This window comes from Hevea brasiliensis, chromosome 12, assembly GCF_030052815.1.
Source record: "Hevea brasiliensis isolate MT/VB/25A 57/8 chromosome 12, ASM3005281v1, whole genome shotgun sequence".
Classification (NCBI taxonomy): domain Eukaryota; kingdom Viridiplantae; phylum Streptophyta; class Magnoliopsida; order Malpighiales; family Euphorbiaceae; genus Hevea; species Hevea brasiliensis.
The window spans coordinates 5,208,854-5,231,612 of record NC_079504.1 but is presented as its reverse complement, the minus strand read 5'-3'; the positions used below and the strand labels follow the sequence as shown (position 1 = coordinate 5,231,612).

General features: G+C 29.3%; 1 protein-coding gene and 2 long non-coding RNA genes across 4 annotated transcripts; 2 read left to right on the top strand and 1 right to left on the bottom strand.

Annotated features, from left to right (window-relative positions):
* The first annotated feature begins 4,634 nt into the window (after positions 1–4,634).
* On the top strand, positions 4,635–5,841 carry LOC131171299 (uncharacterized). Its single transcript, XR_009141930.1, has 2 exons — positions 4,635–4,731; positions 5,591–5,841. It is a non-coding gene; the product is annotated as an uncharacterized LOC131171299 (long non-coding RNA).
* Positions 5,842–7,605: 1,764 nt separating this feature from the next.
* LOC110665463 (uncharacterized) lies at positions 7,606–11,334 on the bottom strand. Of its 2 annotated transcripts, XR_009141928.1 has the most exons (4): positions 10,968–11,334; positions 9,684–10,645; positions 9,070–9,160; positions 7,606–8,068 (listed from the first exon to the last, which is right to left on the bottom strand). It is a non-coding gene; the product is annotated as an uncharacterized LOC110665463 (long non-coding RNA). The 2 variants fall into 2 exon arrangements; XR_009141929.1 differs by lacking the exon at positions 9,070–9,160.
* A 7,686-nt stretch (positions 11,335–19,020) lies between these two features.
* On the top strand, positions 19,021–22,257 carry LOC110663666 (agamous-like MADS-box protein AGL104). The gene is made up of 11 exons (XM_021823053.2): positions 19,021–19,471; positions 19,625–19,678; positions 19,805–19,820; positions 19,924–19,985; positions 20,120–20,150; positions 20,254–20,315; positions 20,414–20,513; positions 20,590–20,640; positions 20,797–20,948; positions 21,041–21,231; positions 21,992–22,257. The coding sequence occupies exons 1-11, from the start codon at positions 19,287–19,289 to the stop codon at positions 22,075–22,077; spliced, it is 990 nt and encodes a 329-aa protein (XP_021678745.2). The 5' UTR covers positions 19,021–19,286; the 3' UTR covers positions 22,078–22,257.
* The last annotated feature ends 502 nt before the right edge of the window (positions 22,258–22,759 follow it).

Genomic DNA, 22,759 nt, shown 5'->3' with positions numbered 1-22,759 from the left:
AGATAGATAATAGCCATCAGAATTTTGAGAAACTTCAAGAGCCAAAAAATACCTGAGAGAACCCAGGTCTTTCATTTCAAAATGCTGATTCAGATAATATTGTAACTCTGAAATACCAGATGAATCATCTCCTGTTATTATCATGTCATCAACATAAAGCAACATAAGAACAATACCACTGTCAGTTCGGCGAGTGAATAATGCAGAATCATGTGGACTAGAGAGAAAACCAAGTTGAGCAAGAGTGGAACTAAATTTGGCAAACCAGGCCCTGGGAGCTTGTTTTAATCCATATAAGGCTCGCCAAAGTTTGCAAACCTTATGAAGAGAATGATAACCAGGAGGAGGATGCATATAAACCTCTTCTGTTAACTCACCATGAAGAAAAGCATTTTTGACATCCATATGAAAAAGTTTCCATTTACGAACTGCAGCAATAGCTAAGAGACTGCGAATAGATGTTAATCGGGCCACTGGAGCAAAAATTTCTTCATAGTCGATACCATACTCTTGAGTGTACCCTTTGGCTACTAAGCAAGCTTTGTAACGTTCAATAGTTCTATAAAAACGGGTCTTGATTTTGTAAATCCATTTGCAACCAATAGGGGTCTTGTTTGGTGGAAGATTAACTAAATCCCAAGTATGAGTTTTCTCTAAAGCTTGAAGTTTGTCAGTCATAGCTTGCTGCCAAAGAGGGTCAGTACTTGCCTCACGATAAGAACGAGGCTCGTGAAGGGTTGCAATAGTAGAGTAACAGTGAAAATCAGAAAGATAATGAGGAGTTTCTCTTACACGGGTAGAACGACAAAGAGTAGTGTTAGGAGGAGATACAGGCGCAGGTACTGGATCAACAACTGGTGCATATTCAATAGGGGCAGGTGTAGTTGGGCTAATATTGAGCACATCACAATCACCTGGATCAGGACTTGGAAACAGCTCTTTGGAGGAGTCAGTGAAAAATAGAGAGTCAGTATTGACAGAGTGATAAAATTTGGAAAGAGAAGAAAACATAGTATTGTCCCAAAAGGTAACATGATGAGAGATGCGTAACTTATTAGAAACAGGATCCCAACAACGACACCCTTCGTGTTCAATGCCATAACCAAGAAAATAACATAGACAAGCATGGGGTTCTAATTTGGTATGTTCATGAAGTTGTAAAAGAACAAAAGAAATACATCCAAAAGGTTTAAGGATGGAATAGTCAGGAGGTTGTCCAAACAACTTTTCAAAAGGAGATAAATTATGAAGAACCAAGGTAGGAAGACGGTTAATAATATAAACAGCATGAAGAGCTGCTTCTCCCCAAAATTTTTCTGGACATGAGGCAGAAAGAAGAATAGTACATACAGAATCAAGAATATGGCGATGCTTGCATTCGGCTAGCCCATTCTGTTGAGAGGTGTGAGGACAAGAACATTAAACAACGGTGTCTTATTGACTAAGAAACTGAAGTAAAGAAGAATCCCGATATTCCATTGCATTGTCTGTTCGGAGAATTTTAATGTCACAAGAGAGTTGAGTTTTAATCATTTTTGCAAATGTGATGTAAATTTGTGATAACTCAGATCGATGTTTCAAAAAATATATCCAAGTAAACCGAGAATAATCATCAATAAATATCACAAAATAACGAAAACCATTTATTGAAGAAAAAGGAGAAGGACCCCAAATGTTAGAATGAATTAAACCAAAAGGAGTGTCTGAAGTAATATTATTATGAGAAAAAGATAATGCAGGTTGTTTTGCAAGCTGACAACTTAAACAAGTAAATGACTCAAATTTAGTAGATCCTAATAATCCACGAGAAATTAAAGATTGAATTTCACTAGCAGAAGCATGACCAAGATGAAGATGCCATTGGTGAATGGAGGAATTAGGGATTGTAGCTGCAGACACAAATCTCTGAGGAAGATGTAAAGATGCAAGCTCAAATAATCGACCCACTCTGCGACCCTCTCCCCAAGAATCTGTCCCGTTTGTAAATCCTGTACCTGGACACCATGGGGAGAAAAAATAACATTTAATCCGTTTTCACACAACTAACCAACAGAAATAAGATTGAGTGCCAAATGAGGGATATAATAGGTGTCAGGGAGATGAAGATTTGAGGTAGACACATGACCAGTATGTGTGATGTTCATTTTAGTGCCATTTGCAATATGGATTGGTGGTAAGGAAGATACAGGTTTTATAGAGGACAAGAATTTAAGATTAGTGGTTATATGATTACAACATGCAGAGTCAAAAAGCCAATAAGAATTACCCGGAGTGGCAGACATGACAGCAGGAGAATTAGAAGAGATAACCTGTTTGAATAGTGCCTTAAGATCACTCATGGTGATGGCAGTAGAACCTTCAGTAGTAGCAACAGCAGTGACAGAGGAAGATCCGGGCTTTGAGCCATTCTTGAATTTATAATGCCCTCCTTTTGGTCTTGGAGGGCTTGTGGGACAATGTTCAAGAATATGACAGTAACCATGACAATATCTGCATTCTATAGTAGGACAATATGCAAAAGTATGACCAATTTAATTACAATTCTTACAGAGTTGATTGCCAGATTTCTGATGTGAGGATCGAGTAGTTGCAAGAGCAGTTTCAAATTAAGGAGTTTTATCCAAACTGAGACGAGGCTCTTCAAAAATAATCTCTTGAATAGCAGTATCCAATGATGGAAGTGGATTTCGATGTAGCAGGGACGCTCGAACGGCCTCATATTCTGATCGAAGAGCCATAAGAACTTGAATGAGATGAAGATGATCTTCATTGATTTTGGCCTGAGATATTTGATTCCAAATGGGTTGGACCTGGGCAAGAAAATCATTCACAGATTGACCTGTTTCTTATTTCAAATTATGAAGAGTAGTCCACAACTGATAATAGTGGGCAAGTCCAGTGGTCTGATATCGATTAGCCAAAAATTTCAGATTTCTTTTAAAGAGTCATAATTAGCAAATTGGATGTAGATGGACTAGACAGAGGTATTGCGAAACCAGGTGATGCGAAACCAAATGATGATCTGATGATTTTTACTATCCCAATCCTCAAGACGGTCAGCAAATTTTGTATCAGTTTCATCGTTCTCTCTTGTCGGCGTAGTGATATCTCCGGTAACAATACGCCAAAGCTTGCGACCTATCAAAAAACTTTTCATTCCTTGAACCCAAAGATTATAGTTGGAATCAGTCAGAACTGTTGCAATAGGTTTTGAAATATCAGATTTCTCCATTGATAACAAGATGAGGAGAAAAAAAAATGGTATAATAACAGGAATGAAAGAATGAACCAGAATAGGTTGTAGAGAGAGAAGAGAGACCCTAGAAACTAGAAATAAAAACTTTACGGTTCTGATACCATGTTAGAAGAAAGAATACAAGTAATGAAGAAAATGATTGTGTATTTGTTTGTGTTTTATTTACAGAAATATTACATCTATTTATATATAAGAATATGAGCTAATTTAGACAAGAATAATAATTGCTGTAATTATGCTACACAAATCTCCTATAATCATGCTAATTGCTATAATTATACTGCACAAATTTCCTATAATTATGCTAATTGCTGTAATTATGCTAACAATTTTGTTGATAACTCAGTTTTGGCCCTTGATGTCAGCAGTAGAGATTAATGTTTCACAAATTTTGGTTTCATAACTCAATTTGAGAGTCATTATGTTACTGATTATGTCCTTGATTAATGTCTTTCTTTTTTAGCTCCTATGCACTAGTCTAGATTCTTGATATAATGTTATCGTGTTATATGTGGAAAACTTGCACTATTTTATGTGCATATAGTGTGGCAATAATGGAAGGGGATCCCCATCCAGGAGTAGCCATGGGACGGATGTCATTTCAAAGTTTTAATCCTTCTGTCGATGTGATTATCAAGATCCAGTGATCCGAACATTTTTATCTAATGAATAGTTTTAGCTCCTATGCACAGTCTAGATTCTTGATATGATATTATTCTGTCATATGTGGACCACTTACACTGTTTTATGTGCATATAGTGTGGCAATAATGGAAGGGGATCCCCATCTAGGAGCAGCTATGGGACAGGTGTTATTTCAAAATTTTAGTCCTGTCGATGTGAGTATAAAGGTCCACTGATCCGATTTTAGCTCCTATGCATGGTCTAACCACTTGCACTGTTTAATGTGCATATGGTGGCAATAATGGAAGGGGTTCCCCATCCATGAGTAGCTAAGGGACGGGTGTTATTTCAAAGTTTTAGTCCTTCTGTCGATGTGAGTATAAAGATCCAGTGATCCGAACATTTTTATCCAATGAATAGTTTTAGCTCCTATGCATGGTCTAACCACTTGCACTGTTTTATGTGCATATACAGTCATTATGTGTGATTATGCAAGTGGCGGTCAGACGGAGGAGGCTTGCAAAATACTGTCTGAAACAAAAAAGAAGCACTCTAAGTTGAGTCCTGTCATCCTGTGACTTATCATACACTTACTCGAGATTATTGCAAACTTGAACAGTTTGACGAGGCTTTGGAACTATTGGCAGCGATGAAGGAATTGGGGTCTGGCCTAATGTAAATGAGTACAAGAAATTATTCCAATCTCTATATTTAAAGGCCTTAGATTGGAAACAGCGGAGAAGCTGTTGGAGAAACATCTAAATGGGATCACAAGAGGTGTTATAAGAGCAGTCAAGGAGATGATGGAGGAGCGGTTGGAGAAAGAAGTGTTCAAGCTGGAGTTATTTCCTGGTATGGATGCAACCTGCAGACGTTCAATTTTTAAATCTATAGTCTTATATACACACACACACACACACACTCTTCTTTATGAGATAATGAGTAAAGCTCTCCAATTTTTTTTTGACATGCGTTTAATTTCTGCACATGAATCAAATTGAAAAGGAAGTTTCAATTTAGTTAATAGAATCAGACCTATTTCTTTGATGCTTTTGATTCAGATAAGAATGCATTTGAATGTCTTTATTTAAGTTGGACATTTGCATGCTTCATGTAGGAATAGAAACAAATTGGCTGTTTTTTCACTAATCTGAAGTTTAATTTTGTCTAATAAATGAATCCATTTAGGCTTAGCTGAGTAGAGTATATTGAATCCATTCCCATCGTTAAAAATGTCTCTGTTTGGATTTTGTAAATTCATTTTGAAATTTGCTATTGCTGGAATTGATGGACTTACGCATTATAACTTTGTACAGGATATACGTTTTTAATACATTTAGATGGAGATTATATGGAAATTCTGCACAGAATGATGATATCTGTGCAGGTATATGTCGGAATTATTTCGTAAATTTTTATCAGGGCTGCAAGATAATCTTTTAGCTTTACACGATATCTCTCATTTTTTTCTGTTCATACTGCATATTAGAAAATAAGCGTTATTGCTGCTTCATACTCTGCTCTTGTGAGGACATTCACGCTTCAGTCACAGATCCTTTTTTTGTGCTTTTCATTTTTCAATAGTGAAGAAATGATGTGGAAAAATCTTGCAAATTCCACCATTCTGAATTTACTCACTAAAATTTTTTTTAGTTGAAGTCACCATTTTTTTTCTTTAATTCTTAATATTATATTTTTATATGATTAATAGGTAAATGATGATGATAGTGGTTGACAAGAACTTTCTCTGAACAACAATTCATGAGCCAAGGGAGAATAGTGCTTAAAAGATTTGATGTTTCACCTATTTAAATATAGTATTCGCTAGTATCTTGCTCTTTTTAGAACTTGTTCTTTGAATTGAATATATTTGAGTAGCTTGATATTTGGAGAATTGTATGAATTAAGACATTCTGTAACAGGTTTTTTTTATTATATATGCAAGTAGAATTAATTTGAATATTTGTGCATTTAAATAGCCCCTACCATTGGCAGGAATTTATTTTTGCTAGTTAGGGTGAGAATATGTGTAGCGACGGTTGAAACCACCCCTACATCCCTTGTAAGGGCAGTTATAACCACCACTAACAATTTTCTTATCCTGGCGTTCGCAAAAACCGCCTCTGTCACAGAGAAAGCGGCTGCGGGGCTAGTCATTCGGCGGTTGTGAAACCGGCCCCTAAGTATCATAGCGGTGGTTAAGACCGCCCCCAGATGGAAGGACAATTGTTGGTAAAGGCCCTGTTTGGTGTAGTGTATGATTAGTTTTGGCCTTGAAAATGCTTTTGTTGGAGACATTTGAATGATCTGATACTTATAAAGATAGGTATGCAGGAAATATTCAACAGTACTAGTTTTGCGACATTTATCCTTTCTTGTGTCCGTGCTTGCCCTTGCTTGTCTTCAGCCTTTGAAAGAAAAACTTTCTAGAACTTTATGAGTTCGAATGGGAGCAGTTCCATGGGTGATTATACTTGAGGTAACTATACATGTTTACTGTTTGTGCAGAAGTGAATATTTAAATAAATTCTTACACTTTTGATTTTTAGATGATTTCTTTAGTACATGGCTTGACAATTGGTGGACGATGTGGATTGATTGAGGATTGTAGTAGTTGAGTACCTATTCTATCGATTTTCTACTGTTCTTGCCTGATTATATGCCTAATTTATGCTATTGTAATGCTTTCAATTCTGAATTGGGTTACTGTGATTGCAGCTGTAGATGGAATTTGTAAAATAGTTTACTGTTGCTATTTGATTCATTATATCAGCAAATTTGATTGGTCTCTCATCTTTGTTTGTTGGTTTTTTTTTTTTTTGGTTCTTTCCTTTTTTTCCCGGTGCTGCACATGTCCAATCAAATTTGAGAGAGATTCTGAGAGACCACTGAATATTTCAATCTCTTGTTGCTTGATTAAAGGATGGCATTTGTAATTTTGATTCATTAACAAAGTTTAGACAGGCTGGATATTTGTCTCTTATGCTCAATGATGAAATTGAGTCACTAAATGTGTAATTCAATTCCATTCATCACAGTGCAAAACATAGAATAATATGAATTTTAATGCTTTATTTTCTTTTTTTTTAATATTCAAACTTTGAATTGCTCCTTTCCGAAGTCTTGGTCATGAATTTTTATTTAGAATGGCATAATAGCATTCTCATTTCATACTGCTAAATGTAAATAATTATCTGAAATAGTTCTTAACTAAATTTTAAAATGAATGAAAACATATATATTTAAATATATAATATTTTTTTAATTAACTGCAAAGTATGTTATGCTGTCCCGAATTGTGTTTTTTTTTTCTTGAATTAGAAAAAAAAATCCAAAATCATATGTTAAATAATTAATCTTTTGTTATTTGAATGAAATCATATTTTAAGTAACATTAAGATCAATTAAATATTTGATAAAATATATATATTTTAACAGTCTTTTACCCATCATTTAAAAAAAAATTATTAATATATTATAATTTTCCTCCAATTTGGGCAAATATTTTTTTAGAACATTCTTTTCTATTTTTGTCTTGTTATTTTTGGAGAGAGTACATTTGAACCATGGACTATCTCATCAATTATCTTCCCCTACCAATCTTTGATGGTTAGTCTCCACATGAATTGATTTTTGCAGAGAAACGCACTTACCAACACTTATCGAAGTTTTTTTATTTAAATAAAATATTGATCCAACAAGACTTTATAGGCAACAATCTAGTCATAGGGAGCCAATAACAAGTAACTTTTGGATAATATTATAGTTCATCACGACTCAATTGCTACACAGAGTAGTAAAAAACAGAAACAAAAACAAATATAAATAACAAATAATGAATACGAAATAAAAGTACCTTTTTTGTTTAATAAATAATCCATAAATGTATTCATGTGACAATCACCACTGCACTTTTGGATAATGCCTGTAATTGCGAGCAAAGCTTCTGGCATTCTTCTTCATCCAACAATTCCATTTGCTCATTAGCAGTTTTTGAGCAGTCAAAATGGTGTCTTGCTTTTTGTTTGATAGCCATCCGCTTAAGGCTTGGAGCATGATTCAGCAAATAAATTGCTAACACAGTCTGATTTGATGTATGAAAACCACAAATTTCAAAGCGTTTCAGATATTTATGAACATGATCACCGAGGCCAGGACCCTCTGATTCACTCTCTAAAGGACAACATGCCTGCAGTTACAACAAGATAAATAAATGAAAAAATAAAACCTCAAGAAAAATAAATCTCTTTTTAACTTTTAACACAATGGTTACTGCTGCAACCAAGAAGCTCACCATTATTATTTTAAGGGGGTGTTTAGTTTAGTTTAGTTGTTGAGTGTAATTGATAGTTGATAGATATTAAAATAGGTAAATGATATTTTATATTAAGTATTTGATAAAATTATATTTAGCTGTTGCTGTTAATATGTGAAATGACTGGGTATATATCATATAATTTATTTTATTATTTAAATAAATATAAAATTATAAATTTATTATATTATATTATTTATTTTATTATTAAATTAAATATATAATTATTAAATTAATATATTATATTATTTAAATAAATATATAATTATTAATCTTTTATATTATATCATTTATTTTATTATTGAAATAATAAAATAATTATTATTATTAATAAAAAAATTTATAATTAATTTTAAGTTTTTGGATATAAATAAATATTTTATATTTTATGTTATTAATAAAAAATATTTTAACAAAGTTGAAATACAATAATTAAAATATTAAAATTATAAATAAAAAAATAAAAATATTAATAATATTAATTTTCAAGTAATAAATATTAATTTAAGGATAATATATTTAATTCAATAATAAAATAAATAATATAATGTAACAAATTTATAATTTTATATTTATTTAAATAATAAAATAAATTATATGATATATACCCTTATTAATTATTTCACATATTAATAACAACAGCTAAATATAAATTTATCAAAAACTTAATATAAAACAGTTATCATCAGCCATCAGTTAACAGTAACAGCTATCAGTTGTATTCAACAATTAATCTAAACAGATCCTAAATTAATTAACAGCAACTCCAACACTTTAAACCTCTGATACTCTAACCCTTCATTTTGCCCATGCATATAAAATATTCCTAAGTTGCAAATATAGTAAGAGCATAAGAGGATAACCGAATCACCCACCGATAACTCAAGCTTGCACAGATTGGGAAAGACTCTAAGGATGGAAACCATCTTCAAGGTGTCAAACTTTCTAGGTTTTCGAAAATCCAGCCTAAAAAGACACGCACAGGTATATGTGTGTTAGGTTTGAGGGTTTAAGAGGGGGGGGGGGGGGGGTGAGGGCAATATACCATTGGTATATGTGTGCCTGTGCGTGTCTTTTACACTATGTTTGGAAAGAGAGGAAAGTAAGAGAGAAAAAAAATGTGAGGAAAAAATAATTTTATTTTTTATTTTTTTTTATTTGGATTGAGTAGAAAATAAAGAAAAAAAGAAAATATAATTATTTTATCTTTTTTTTTTTCTTTCTCTTTAAAATAGAGAAAAAAAAAATTTAAAAATATAAAAATATCTCTATGCTTAATAATTTTTTTTTAATTTATGAGCAAAGTTATAATTTTCCTATTCATAAAACAACTTCTCAATCCAATCAAAGGGAAGGAAAATTCTTTATTTTTCTATTCTTACTTTCCTTTTCCCTTTTATTTTTCTTCCTTATTTTTCTATTTTTATTTTTCTTCCCACTTTTGTTTTCCTTCCCCCTTCCCAAACATAGTGTTAGGAAATTGACATACCCAATCCTTATGTGTAAATCCGCAAAACCCTCAAATCGAGAAGAGGTCTTGGAAGATCAGTCAAGATATGGTGCAGTGACTGCAGTCCTCTTTTAAGTGCACAACAACCAAGAATCTTTAAATTAGGAGCTCCACGCAAATTAAGCTCAAGCAGTCGATGAGAATTGAGCTGAAAGTTCAAGAGATTCACATTACATAGCTGAACATTCTCAATCCCCCGACAATCTATAAGTTTAAAGATCTTCAGAAGAAGCAATGAGCCAAGGCCTAATTTTGAAGGGAGGACACACCTCGTGAAGCACAAATTTTTAAGGTTCACCAAACCGGAAAACATGCTATGCAGGTCATATTGGACAATAGGAATATAAATCAAGCAAAGAGTCTGCAAGCTGCCAAATTGGTTAGCAGAAAACTTTTGTCCCAAACTAAAACCTACTAATCGCAGATGCTTCAACTTGTTATCCACACCTTCAAAAAGGTCCCAACGAAAAACATACTTCCCCTCATTTTCATTGATGTGCACATCATCAGGATTCTTGTTACATTGTTTTCCTAGACAAATAAGGTCAAGAAGAGACTCTCAACACCCATTCGAACAGCAAAACTGACCCATCGATCAATATCATCACAGTGATCATCTCCAAGACAGAAACTGACTTGAAAGAAGATTATGTCTTGTGCACACTGAATCGGATAAGATTCGAGGAATTGATTAACTCCACTAACAAATTTGTTCATATATCCACTGCAAGGGGATCTCAAGATAAGTGCACAATTTTCACCCGCTAAGAACATGTTAATCTTATAAAAAATAAGACTAGCTGGGATGAGCCGAGGGATTTCCATCTGCGTGATAATGTTCTTGTTCTGACAGCATCCGTCAGTGTCAGTTTAGAGATTATATAACACAGAATGTCTGTCGGCAATTGACTGATGTGATCCCTTGTTGTGGTACCTAAGCACTACATGAACAAATAAATTAATTAGACTGCAATAATAATTAAACTTCATTTTGTCAAATTTCGGAACCTAAGTTTTTGCAATGAGAACAAGAAAACGACCTTTGGACACCCAAAAAAATACAATTCACAAACTCAATTCAAAGAGATATGAATTTATATTATCATAAAGAACACTTAATTATAATTCATTAAAACTCAAACCACATAATCCAATAATTTTAGCTTTTTAACCCATGGAAAAAAGCTAAATAATTAATAAGTAAATCACTAGCTAATTCGCGAGTAAACATTAATCAGAACAGAACTTAATTGGATAATTTACCTTAGAGGTTTTACACTGCTGTAACATTATTGACAACAAAAGGTAGCAGCAAATTGAGTCCAAGCCCCAGAGAATCTCAGGAAAGATTTAAGGAGAGGATTTCTCCAGATCTCACCGTTGCCCCAATCCCGGACAGGGACAAGTTGAAAGAGGCTACGAAGCACGCAAGACAGACAAGAGGGGCTGAACTATTAATTGAGACTAAGAGGAGTGCTAGGCACGAAAGCGAGGGCAGCGCTTTATGAAGCACAAGCGAGGCAATGGTTCGCCGGAGGGGCAAAAAGGAGGTGAGAGGGAAGGAAATGTAGATTTCGGAACACTTTGCTGTTCAGTACGGAAGCAGACGAAAAAGGCAGTGTTTGGTTAATTTTTTGGTGTAACTAGTACTTAATAGACGTTTAAATATGTGAATTAATATATTTAATAAATTAAAAATAAAAAATAAAGCTGACAATTCTAAAAAAAGGATTATTTTATGTAATTTAAAATTTAATATTATTTATTTTTATTTTTTTATTTATAATTTCAACACCATAATTAATATATTATAATTTTATTAAAATATTTTTTATTAATAAAATAAAATATAAAATATTTATTTATTATAAAAAATACATTTTTTATCTAAAAACTTAAATTATAAAATTTTCTTTCTTTGCCAACAATAAAATAACTCCATTATTTTATAATTATATTTTTAAAATTAATTAATTATTTTTTAAGAATTTAATTATTTTTTATTTTTATAATAAAATAAATAATATAATATAATAAATTTATAATTTTATATTTATTTTAATAATAAAATAAATTATATGATATATATACTTTTATTGATCATTTTATATATTGATAACAGTTAAATATAGTGTTAATAATTTCTGACTAATCTTTTTATAGTTGACGTGTTATTATCTGTTTAGTTTGGTGCATCAAATCATTTCTGTGACGTGGTATACTAGAACTATTATATAATTTTTCGTGTTACTAAACATTTAACATAAATCAATTATCGACTAATAGTAATAATTATCAGTTAACGGTTATCAAATATATTCAACAGACCTCTAATTATATTTAAACGGCTTAATTTTCTTAAATAGAATGGCCGGATGAGAAAAAAAATTTGTGCAGGATACAGTTGAACTCAAAACGCCAACTCATGATGGGAGCCTTCGCAGCTAAGCTACCTGAAACTTTGAGAATTACAAGGTTTTGCAAATTTAGTAAGTACTAGTCTTATTATCGCGTGCTTTTTTATATAATTTTTAAATATAATTATTTTATTTTTTATATAATATTTATAATCTAACAGTGTGAGTGACGAAATTGTAAAAAAAAAAAATATTTAAAATAATAAAATTTTATTTAATAAAATTTACTCACTAAAAGGTTTATGTTTTGATGGCATTTGGAATTCTGTTTGACTGTAGCATCATGTTTCAAGCATTATTAATTCGTGAATGGCAGGTGAAAAGTCAAAACCGGAATATCTGGTAAAAAAGAGAAGTAGGTAAATAATTACTTTTGATTGATTATAAACTTGATTAACCATATTACAATGCTATTTCATGAGGCATCATAGGATTAGGACAGCATAGGATTAGGACAATTTTATGGTTTTGATATGCTTAAATGTAGTTTTTGTTATGCTTGAAAATTAAAGGACGAAGAGATCAGTTTAGTTGTTTGTTGTGCTACAAGGCATTTGTTTTGCCAAAGTTGATTTTTACTGCGATTTGTACTATATATATATATATATATATAAACAACATTAACTTTGCATAAATTGTACTTTATTTTTAAAATTAATTATAATTATATTATTATTATTATTTTAATTTAATGTATAAATTTAAAATTTTTAATTTTAGAATTTATATAAATTTAAAATTCTTAATCCTCTTTATACTTAACTTCAATTGAATATATAATTTTATAAGGAGTAACTATTTTTATAATTTAAAATAATTTTAAAGTTTATATAAATTTAAAATTATAATTTTAAAATTTATATAAAATTTAAATTCTTAATTTTACTTATACTTAATTTCATTCAATATAAAATTTTATAAGAATTAATTAATTAAAATAAGAAATTAATAAATAAAAATAAAAAATATTATTAGTCTATCTATTATTTATAAAAATATAAAAAATGTATTTGTAGCGATGGATAAATAATTGTCGCCAATAATACATATTAAAGATAATAACCTAAAGCTAATTATATAAATTCGTCGCTAATACTATTTAGCGAAAAAGAGATACGTCGCTAATAATTTTAGTAATTAATGCCTTCCAAATATTTTTGGTAATCGAAAGAAATTTTATCACTATATCCTTTATGATGCTAATTTTACTATATATTACATTGTTACTAATAACTTTTAGCGATGAAATATTTGTCACTAAATACCTAACAATTTCCTTTTTATATTACAATAATTAATATAAATTAAGATTTTAACATTATTGAAATAGTAATTCTACTTATTCTAAAAAATATATTATAATTCTTAATATAATATTTCTATAATTATAATCCTATATATATTATTACTTTTGAGTTAATAAAAATATTCTTATAAATATTAATAATATAATTTTATATTTTTTTTATAAATTTTATTTTTTAAAATTTATTATGCAAAAATTTTGCCATAATTTTTAATTTAAAATTAGAAACTTAAACCTATATATATATATATATATATATATATATATATATATATATATATATATATATATATATATATATATATATATATATATAAAATATTTTAATTAAAACATATATGATTAATTTATATTTATATTTATATTTTAATCAATAATGTATTTATAATATATATAATATAATATATAATTTAAAAAATAATAATTATTATTAAATATGTTAAATAGGTTTTAACATTTTTTGTATTAAATAATATGACAATATAAAAATTCAAGATATCAATGCAATAAAAATAAAAATTTTATGATAATAATACACTAAACTAATAAAAATTCATTTCAAAAATTATTCTATTTTTTAATTTTACAAAAAATTTCTTTTACATATTAGATATGCAATTTCATTAATATTAGTTTAAATTATGAAAAATTAAAATAAGATATCCAGATCAAACTCTTTATAAAAAATAGAGTTTAAATGAATTAAATTCAATGAGCTAATTTATATTTATTATTAATTTATTTTAATTTTTAAATATTTTCACCTATTTATATTTTTAAAACTTATTATTATATTTTTTTATTATATTGCATTTGAGTTTATAACTAAGTTAATATTATATGTTAATAATATAACATATAACTTTCATAAAAATATAATTAAATTAAAAAAATAATTTTTAAATTGATAAATATGTTTATTTATATAATTAATTAAAATGGCATTAAAATTAATATTTTAATCTATACATTGAATATAAAATTTATAATATTATGATAATATTATATAATATATAAAAAAAATTAATTCACAAATTTTATAATGAGTATAATAACATGCAACTCGTATATGCCAAAAAAAAAAACTAGTAATTAAAAAAAAAAAGAGGTTAATTGATATTTGAATTGGCTAATTTTAGTTTTACAGTGTCAGAAGTTGCAAATGATCTTGGAAGTGGAACACTCTTTACTTTTTGTATTGAGATTTTCATTTTGTGATGTTTTTATGCTGCAATATAACATCAACTTTATGCTGTGTTTGGTACACTATAATCAATAATGTAATGGAATCAAAATTACATTTTTTTATTTAATTACTATGTTTGGTTAGAGAAAAAAAATTATTATGATGTAATGATTATTCTATTTGCATTCATCATTACTTGTATTGATGTAATTTTAATTACACTATAAAGCCACTGTAAAAGCAATTACAATACAGGCTGACAGAAGCTTTTTCCTTTTTTTTTTTTTTTTTTGATAAAATGACATAAGCTTTTTCAAATTCTTCATATTTGCTTCTTCTCTTTCTCCAGATCTTCCACGTTACTTAACTCTCATGTCAACCATCACAGAAAAACCTAGCTTCCATCTCCATGTAGAACAAACAAAGAAGAATAAAAAATTAGGAGAATTTAAGGATCAATCCTTGAAAGAGATAACTAATTCTTAAAATATTATTAATCTCATAAAAATTATCATAATAAAAATTATCAATCCTTGAAAGAACTTGACTCTGTAGAGTTGACTTGCAAATGGGCATCCAAGAGAGAAGGATCACGATAGAGAAAGGAAAACACAACCAGAAAATACACAAAAAAGGACAGAACAAGGAAATGATAGCAGGAAGAAGATAGAGATTTTTTTTTTTATTTAAAATACCCAAACGGGACTTGGTGGATACAAGATACAAAGCTCTCTCTCTTACCCCAGCAGTAGTCTTACTGCCCCTAAGCTATTAATTAGCTTGAAGAAAAACCACACAGTACATGCCTCTCACTCAACCCTCCCTCTCCTATATGCAACTACCTTAGGCTGCTGCATCATATGCTATTAGTATTCCTCTAACAGAAGTGGCTGAGCTGGCATAACAGCTCATATTGCTACTAGTGTCCTCTTAATCCTTATAGAATATATCAACCAGCTCTGAATTATTTTTCCTCTGCATGCAACCTCAGCTAGACCCCTGTTCCTATCATTGCTGACCCCTTGAAGATCAGCCTTGTCCTCAAGGCTGAAGTGTGGAAACTGAATTTGAATCAAGTACATCCAGCTTGTTTCATTAGGATATTGAAAATCAGCTCCAATAAAGGTATTTGCAGCAGCAATTGTATCAACAAGTTCTAGCGGAAGTACCTTCTCGATTGCTTCTAAAAACAATTTGGCATTCATTACTCCTATCCAGTGTGCTGTTAGCATTATCAACGTCAGTGAAAAACATGTTGTGATGACAATTAAATCATCCTTACTTTGTTGCAATAATTCTAACAAAGTATCTGTTTCCATTGGTGTAAAAGCCTCAATTGTACTTTGCTCAAGTATTATGTTGTCATCTTCACCCAAAGTAGCATTCACAAATTTGAAGTTTGGCAATATCAAAAACAGAAAAACAAGTGCACTTGGAACATATGATACATCCCTCCATGGAAGTTTTGCAAAGCCTAGATTATGAGTAGCCAATTTCATAAAATCTGCCAACCCTTCCCTTTTGCTTTCTGCCCTAATTAAAATGGACATATTTGTGCGAAGTGGTCTCTTGTGCAAAGACTAAAATATTTCCAATCATTTTTTCATCAAAATATATCATTCTTACTCCATCCCATGCCAATAACTGAAGTTTATATGGAAAATGATATGCACGGTATCCCAACAAAAATGCCCAAACCTCTTTTCTTGATGTGAGTTAAACAATTCCATAGAAATTACTCCCTGTTAAAACAAAATAATCCATAACCCAATATTCAAAATCCCACCAAATTACTCTTCTACAAATATTTAAAATTTTAAATAATTATATATTTAATTAAATTATTTATAAGTGTGTTATAAATATATTTATTATTAAAATTATTAAAAATATATAAACTGAGATATGTGGTGAAATTTTAAAAATTAAATGAAGATAATATTATAAGATAATTGGTAAACTAGTCTATAAAGAGAGTGCTTATGAGCATTAAAATAAAAAAGGTGGTCCCCTCAATTTATTTATTTTTTTAATTTATAAGTCTAAAACATATTATAAATAAACATATAAACTTAGTTTTAAAGATTATGAGCTGGTTTAAGGTAAACAACATCTTAATAATATTCAAAGAAATTTAAGGCTTTAAATTTTTATTTATTAAAAATTTAATAAATTAAAATAATAGGAGTAAACTAAATAATGAAAGAATGAGATGATGTTCCTTATTATTATCAAGGTGATAAATTTTAAAATATATAGGTGAAAAAAACTCAAATTCAAGACTTTTTCCCTCACTCATTTCATCTTCAAAAGAGAAGATAAACTAATCATACAATATCCTAAATATATCTTGGATAAAGTTTAATAAAAAATTTATTAATATACTATTTATTTTAATAATTTATTTAATACATTTTTTATTATTTAATAAATAATTAAAAATTATGATTTTTAAAATATTAATTTATGTATTGTTAAATTATACCCTAGTTTTTTAAATAGTTGTACATCAATTAAAAGTTCAAACTTTGCGGTTTCATATCAACTAAAAGAATTTCACATTTAAAAGGCGTATGAAAGAAATTGGGAGATTTTAAGTTTCAGCATTTAAAATTATTAATCATAAAATCTATATTAAAAAAAGTTAATCGTTAAAAAAATCTTGAAATTTGATATTTTTGCAATTAAATCTAAAATTTATATAATTACAAGTTAAATTCTCATATTTGATCGATGTCTCAAATTATCTGATCGTCAAAAAATTATTAATATATTTAATGTGAGTTTCACGTCAACTGCTATATTATAACTATATAAGCTCCAAAATAAAGGTTAATTATCAAAAAAATCATAAAATTTATTAATTTTTGTGATTAAACTCTAAAATTTATATAATTACTAATTAAATTATTACGTTTAATTGATGTCTCGAATTGATCCGACCGTCAATAAATCATTAGTATGTGGCTTATGAGGTAATTGTAATGACTTTTATTTTGACTATTTTTTAATGGAAGCTACATTTTATAAATTTATTAATAGTTGATATTAATGAATAATTATTAAGAATAATAACTATTCTTTCCTCTAGTGGTTTAATCCAATGACCTGGAGACGAAATTATTGATACATTTGCTTTAGTAAAGAAATACTTTTAAGGAGAAAGATACAAAATTAAAGAAAATTAACAATAAAATCACATACACTAATTAATGATTTGCAGAGTAGAGATAAAGTGTTGATAATGACAAAAAGTATAATAGAATTTGATTTCTAATTTTTTATTTGTTGAAATATACTAATAGTTTATTGACAATTGTATCAATTTGAAACATTAATTAAACGTGAGAGTTTACTCGGTAATTATTTAAACTTTAGAGTTTAATTAAAAAAAATTAATAAACTTCACATTTTCTTGACAATTAGCCTTAATTTAAAATTTTTGATGTGATTATGTGATTTCTATAGTGATAATATGACAGCTGACGTGAAACTCCTATTAATTTTACTAACGATTTTTTTATGGTCTAATTAATTTAAAATATTAATCAAATATAAGAATTTAATTATAAAAATTATTAAATTTCAAAGGTTTTTTACAATTAACCCTAAAAAAGTTGTAATAGTAGATTTATTATTTTTATAATAAAAAATATTTAATAAAAAATAACTTTTTATCATATAATTTACCAGTAATTATTCCATTGATGCAAAAAGAGACTACAAATCAATGGGCCGCGCTCAGCGTAGCCCACAATTTAGGTGTGAAGAAAAAGATGGGTGTGGGCCACACGTGCGGGTAGGGGTGGGAGAAAGGACATATTATATAATATAATATTATCGAGAGGGTGGGGCCGGTTGATAAACATTAAACAGGTGAAAAAGGGCACGTAGCAAATGGTAACCTTTGGTGGCAGGGTATCGTCCTCGCCAAACTACAACTGAAAGTATAAGTGCATGTGCAAGGGCTACATGGGTCCCCTTTTCTATCCTCGATCACATCATAGTTAAGATGCCTTTCTTCTCTTTCTCCTCCTCCATTTTTTTCATTTTTCTCCTTTTTATTGCAAGCCTTTCCATTATTAATTTATAACCTTATTTATTCCTTTATCCTCATTAATATTATCTATTTTTTAAATATTATTTACATTTATAATCAAATAAAATTTATTTATTTATGAAATATATTATTATTATTATTAATATTACTTTAAGGAAAAAAATAAAAATCAAGAAATTAGATAAAAAATAAATAAATAAGAATACACAGCCATCTTAATTTTGATAAATTATAGGGCATATTTAGTATATTAAAAAATAATATATTATATATTTATATAAAATAATTATAATATAAAAATAAAAATTTAAAATTTATTATTTTATAAATGAAGGTATATTAAATATAAATATACTTAATAATTCGCCTTCAATCTCTCTCTCTCTCGTCATCTATAAGGATGGCCGGATAGTGACAAAATCAATTGTCTGTATTTCTAAATAATCTCCTTTACTCTTCACATAATAACATATATACTCTCGTTTCTTTTTCTTCCATTAGCTTCCGCCTGTGTTCGCATATTATATATAAATATATGAGCAAGGCAGGTTCGTTCTCCTTTTACTAAAGCTTTCTCAGAAAACCAGAAAAAAAGGAAACAAATTGGATAGACATGGGAAGAGTGAAGCTTCAGATCAAGAGAATTGAAAATACAACTAACAGGCAAGTTACTTACTCCAAAAGAAGAAATGGGCTTATCAAGAAAGCTTATGAACTTTCTGTTCTCTGCGATGTTGATGTAGCTCTCATCATGTTCTCTCCATCTGGGAGACTCAGTCTCTTTTCTGGAAACAAAAGGTCTGCCCAAAATCATAAATATCTACACATCCGATCTTTCTTATTATTACTAATTGGAAAACCTATGAGAATTAACTCAAACATGGAAGAAAATAAGTGAGACATGTTTGTATTACAACTAAATAACTTCAATCATTTTTTGGCCTTTTGAAGCATTGAGGAAATTCTGACGAGATATGTGAATCTTCCTGAGCATGAACGAGGAAGGTATGGAGATCTTGATCTTGGATTTCAAGTGATGAGTATAGTTTTTGAGTTTTTCTTGTATAGATATTTGATGGGTTTCTTTCCTTCTTTGATACGGATATCTTTGTTGTTTCCTTCATCATTAAGGCTACATAAGCAAGAGGTAATTAATTAAGCACTCTCTAATCTTCAGTACTAATATCATCGTTCAATGAGTTTCAAAGACTTACGAAATAAATGACTTCAAATAATGATTTTGCTTGCAGTTCCTAGAAAAGGCTCTTGGTAAGTTAAAAGCTGAAGGCGATCGAAATCATCAAGCGGCCAGGTTTGGAATTACTCCTCCCCTTCAGAATGGGTTCCTGCTTTCTCGTTATATTATTAATTTTGAAGAGATTTAGATGCTATCTTCTCCATTTTAAACTAGTTTAATTTTTTTTTTTTTTGCCATTATATGTGAAGCAACCCCGCGATCACTGATTCTCAGCTGGAGGTATTATTGCACGATAACTACTAGCTTGCCCCAGCTTAATTTGCACTGAGAAAAATTCATATATTCTCACTCACAGGAATGATCATATTACTTAAAATTTCAGGAGTTTCAACAAGAAATTGTTAGATTCAAATCCCAAGTGGAGGATATGGAGAAACAAATAAGGTACCCTTTTGTTTGCATCTAAAATAAACACAAAACCCTTATTGTCTGCAAATTCTTTGAAGAAAGCGAGAAACCATCAAAAATCCAATTTCTTTCAGGATATTGGAGGGCAATCTTTCCCATACCACAACATTACCTGAGGCTGAGTACCAAGAACAGATACTTGAAGAGGCATTGAAGCGCGTGCAGATGCGTAAGGTAATTAACATATACTGATTAACTAGTAGTCCTTCTTAACCTATATCTTAGAACTGCTGAATTCATGATGTAACAGCAAGTTTTGGAAGAAAAGTACAATTCTTCTGGTGCGCCACCAGTTTCACAGGTATGCTATGTATAAGTCGTTATATTCATCTATGATCTATCCACATGGACCTGATGATGCCCAAAAAAGTGCCAAAAAATATGCAGAGAAATTAAAGTGTTTTCTTTAGGCAGCAATCACATGCAAAATAATTTTTTCGAGTAATATGCTTGCCAGTGTAATCAGGCACATCTTCCTCCAAAGAATGCATATGTAAATGATCTTGTCACAGAAGAAAGTCCAAACAATGTCTTGGATTGGCTTCGTCAAAGAGAGCCACAAGTTCAGATCTTGAATTTTTTGGACTCCAATGGCCTTCTTCCCTTAAGGTGCATGTGCTTTTATATATTACACTTAAATACAGCAAAATCTTTATGTTTCATGATACCAATTCACAATTATTCTCCTCTGCAATTTCCAGAAACCAGGTGCAGCACGCAGCTGAATTATTCTTACCATCACCTGCAGCTCTTCTTCATGGACAAAACATAAATCTTGATGATCACATAAGCCCAAGAAGTGGCTTGGAGGACGACAATAATGTACAACGTCCTGAGTTTGGACAAGTTATTGATGTCAACTTGTCCCCTTGGGCTGAATTTTACCCTACAGGTACTTCACATATATATACACACCCACCTTCATTATGATCAATTTTATACCGCGCTAATAACTTTTAAGGCTAAATCTTTCTTGGATAAAATATAAAATAGGTCCATTACAAAATAAAATAGCATACCTTCACAATAGATATATGGAGATTTTACTCTTGAAAATATGGTTTGGCTTCCATGTGTTTTACAAGTAAAATGCTATAAATTCTCTCTATATATGTAAAAATGAAAAGATTTTATAATATGCAGTGGATAATTCTCCCATATAAATATAAGAAAATAAATAAATGTTAGAATCGAAGTTGTTAAAGATGAGAGAAGCACATTAAATACTTTCATCTACACATGACCGTAGTGTCATTAAAAAATAGTAAAATGTTAAGTACATGCACACAATGTAGAATTCACTTAAGCAATTACATATATATGTATATCATATCATCCTTCCACATATACATAGATTGACTATAGACGCACTCGAAAATAATCTTAAATCTTTCATATGTTCAAATATATTTTAAATTTATTATATTTTTAATTTTGAATATCTGAATCAGATGACATTTATTTTCTAGAATAATATTTAATTTTGTCATAAAATTTTATTTCAACGATCTAAATTAAAATTCTTAAAATGTAAACATATATATCCATGCATTTTCATTCTCATATTTTTTCAATATATATCGATCAAACATGTTTATAAAGTGGCCATTTAATCAATATTTGATGTACTAAAACTGAAAATATGTTGACAGGTAACAGCTCAATTCTCACTTCACAACCCAGAGAAAGAGCTCTTCTTGAATTGTATTTGTCTCGGATTGCACCATCAACCATTTGACGCTGCAATAACCTTATACTTTTTTTTACCACATCATATATATTTTCAAAGTAATTTAGGTATCTAAATTGTTTGTTTTCCTTCTATTTTGTTTTGAGATAGAGGGGTCTGTGAATTTTGCATGGTGTGAATGATGGCGTATATTGGATTGGATTTTCTATTAAAAATTAATTATTATCACGATCATTAGTATACTTTTAATTTATTTAATTTTAACAATAAAATAAAATCGTGACTTTACACTTTTGCAAATGACTCTAATATTGTTCCGTTAAAGTTAATTATGATGCACATATAAATTTTAGTGATTTTTTTTTTTAAAAAAAGGGCATTTTCCATGGATGAAATGCTTTGTTTATGGCTGCCCCCTCCTACCTATTGGAGTCTTTTTAAATTTATATCAATTTTTAAATTTTCATTTATTAATATGACAGTTTTGTATTGATATAAGCGTAAATAGTTGTATTGATAATTTGAGTTAATTTGTACGGGCAGTGATTTGAGTAATTTAGTTTACATTTTACAATATATTTAAAATTAATAATTATTTATCAAATTATCTTAAAATATATTTATATTGTTTAGGGTTTAAATAAATAGATTTATGTTAATTAATGGATTATAATATTTAATAGTTGAAATCAGAATTCAACTGCAAGTTTTTAATATTGAAGTTAAAAAG

What these genes read in the sequence shown, in the direction of transcription:
- LOC110663666 (XM_021823053.2), top strand. Translation starts at nt 19,287, where the DNA reads ATGGGAAGAGTGAAGCTTCAGATCAAGAGAATTGAAAATACAACTAAC. An exon ending in CTCTTTTCTGGAAACAAAAG is followed by an intron (nt 19,472 to 19,624) that starts GTCTGCCCAAAA and finishes GGCCTTTTGAAG; the next exon opens with CATTGAGGAAATTCTGACGA. An exon ending in AATGGCCTTCTTCCCTTAAG is followed by an intron (nt 20,949 to 21,040) that starts GTGCATGTGCTT and finishes TGCAATTTCCAG; the next exon opens with AAACCAGGTGCAGCACGCAG.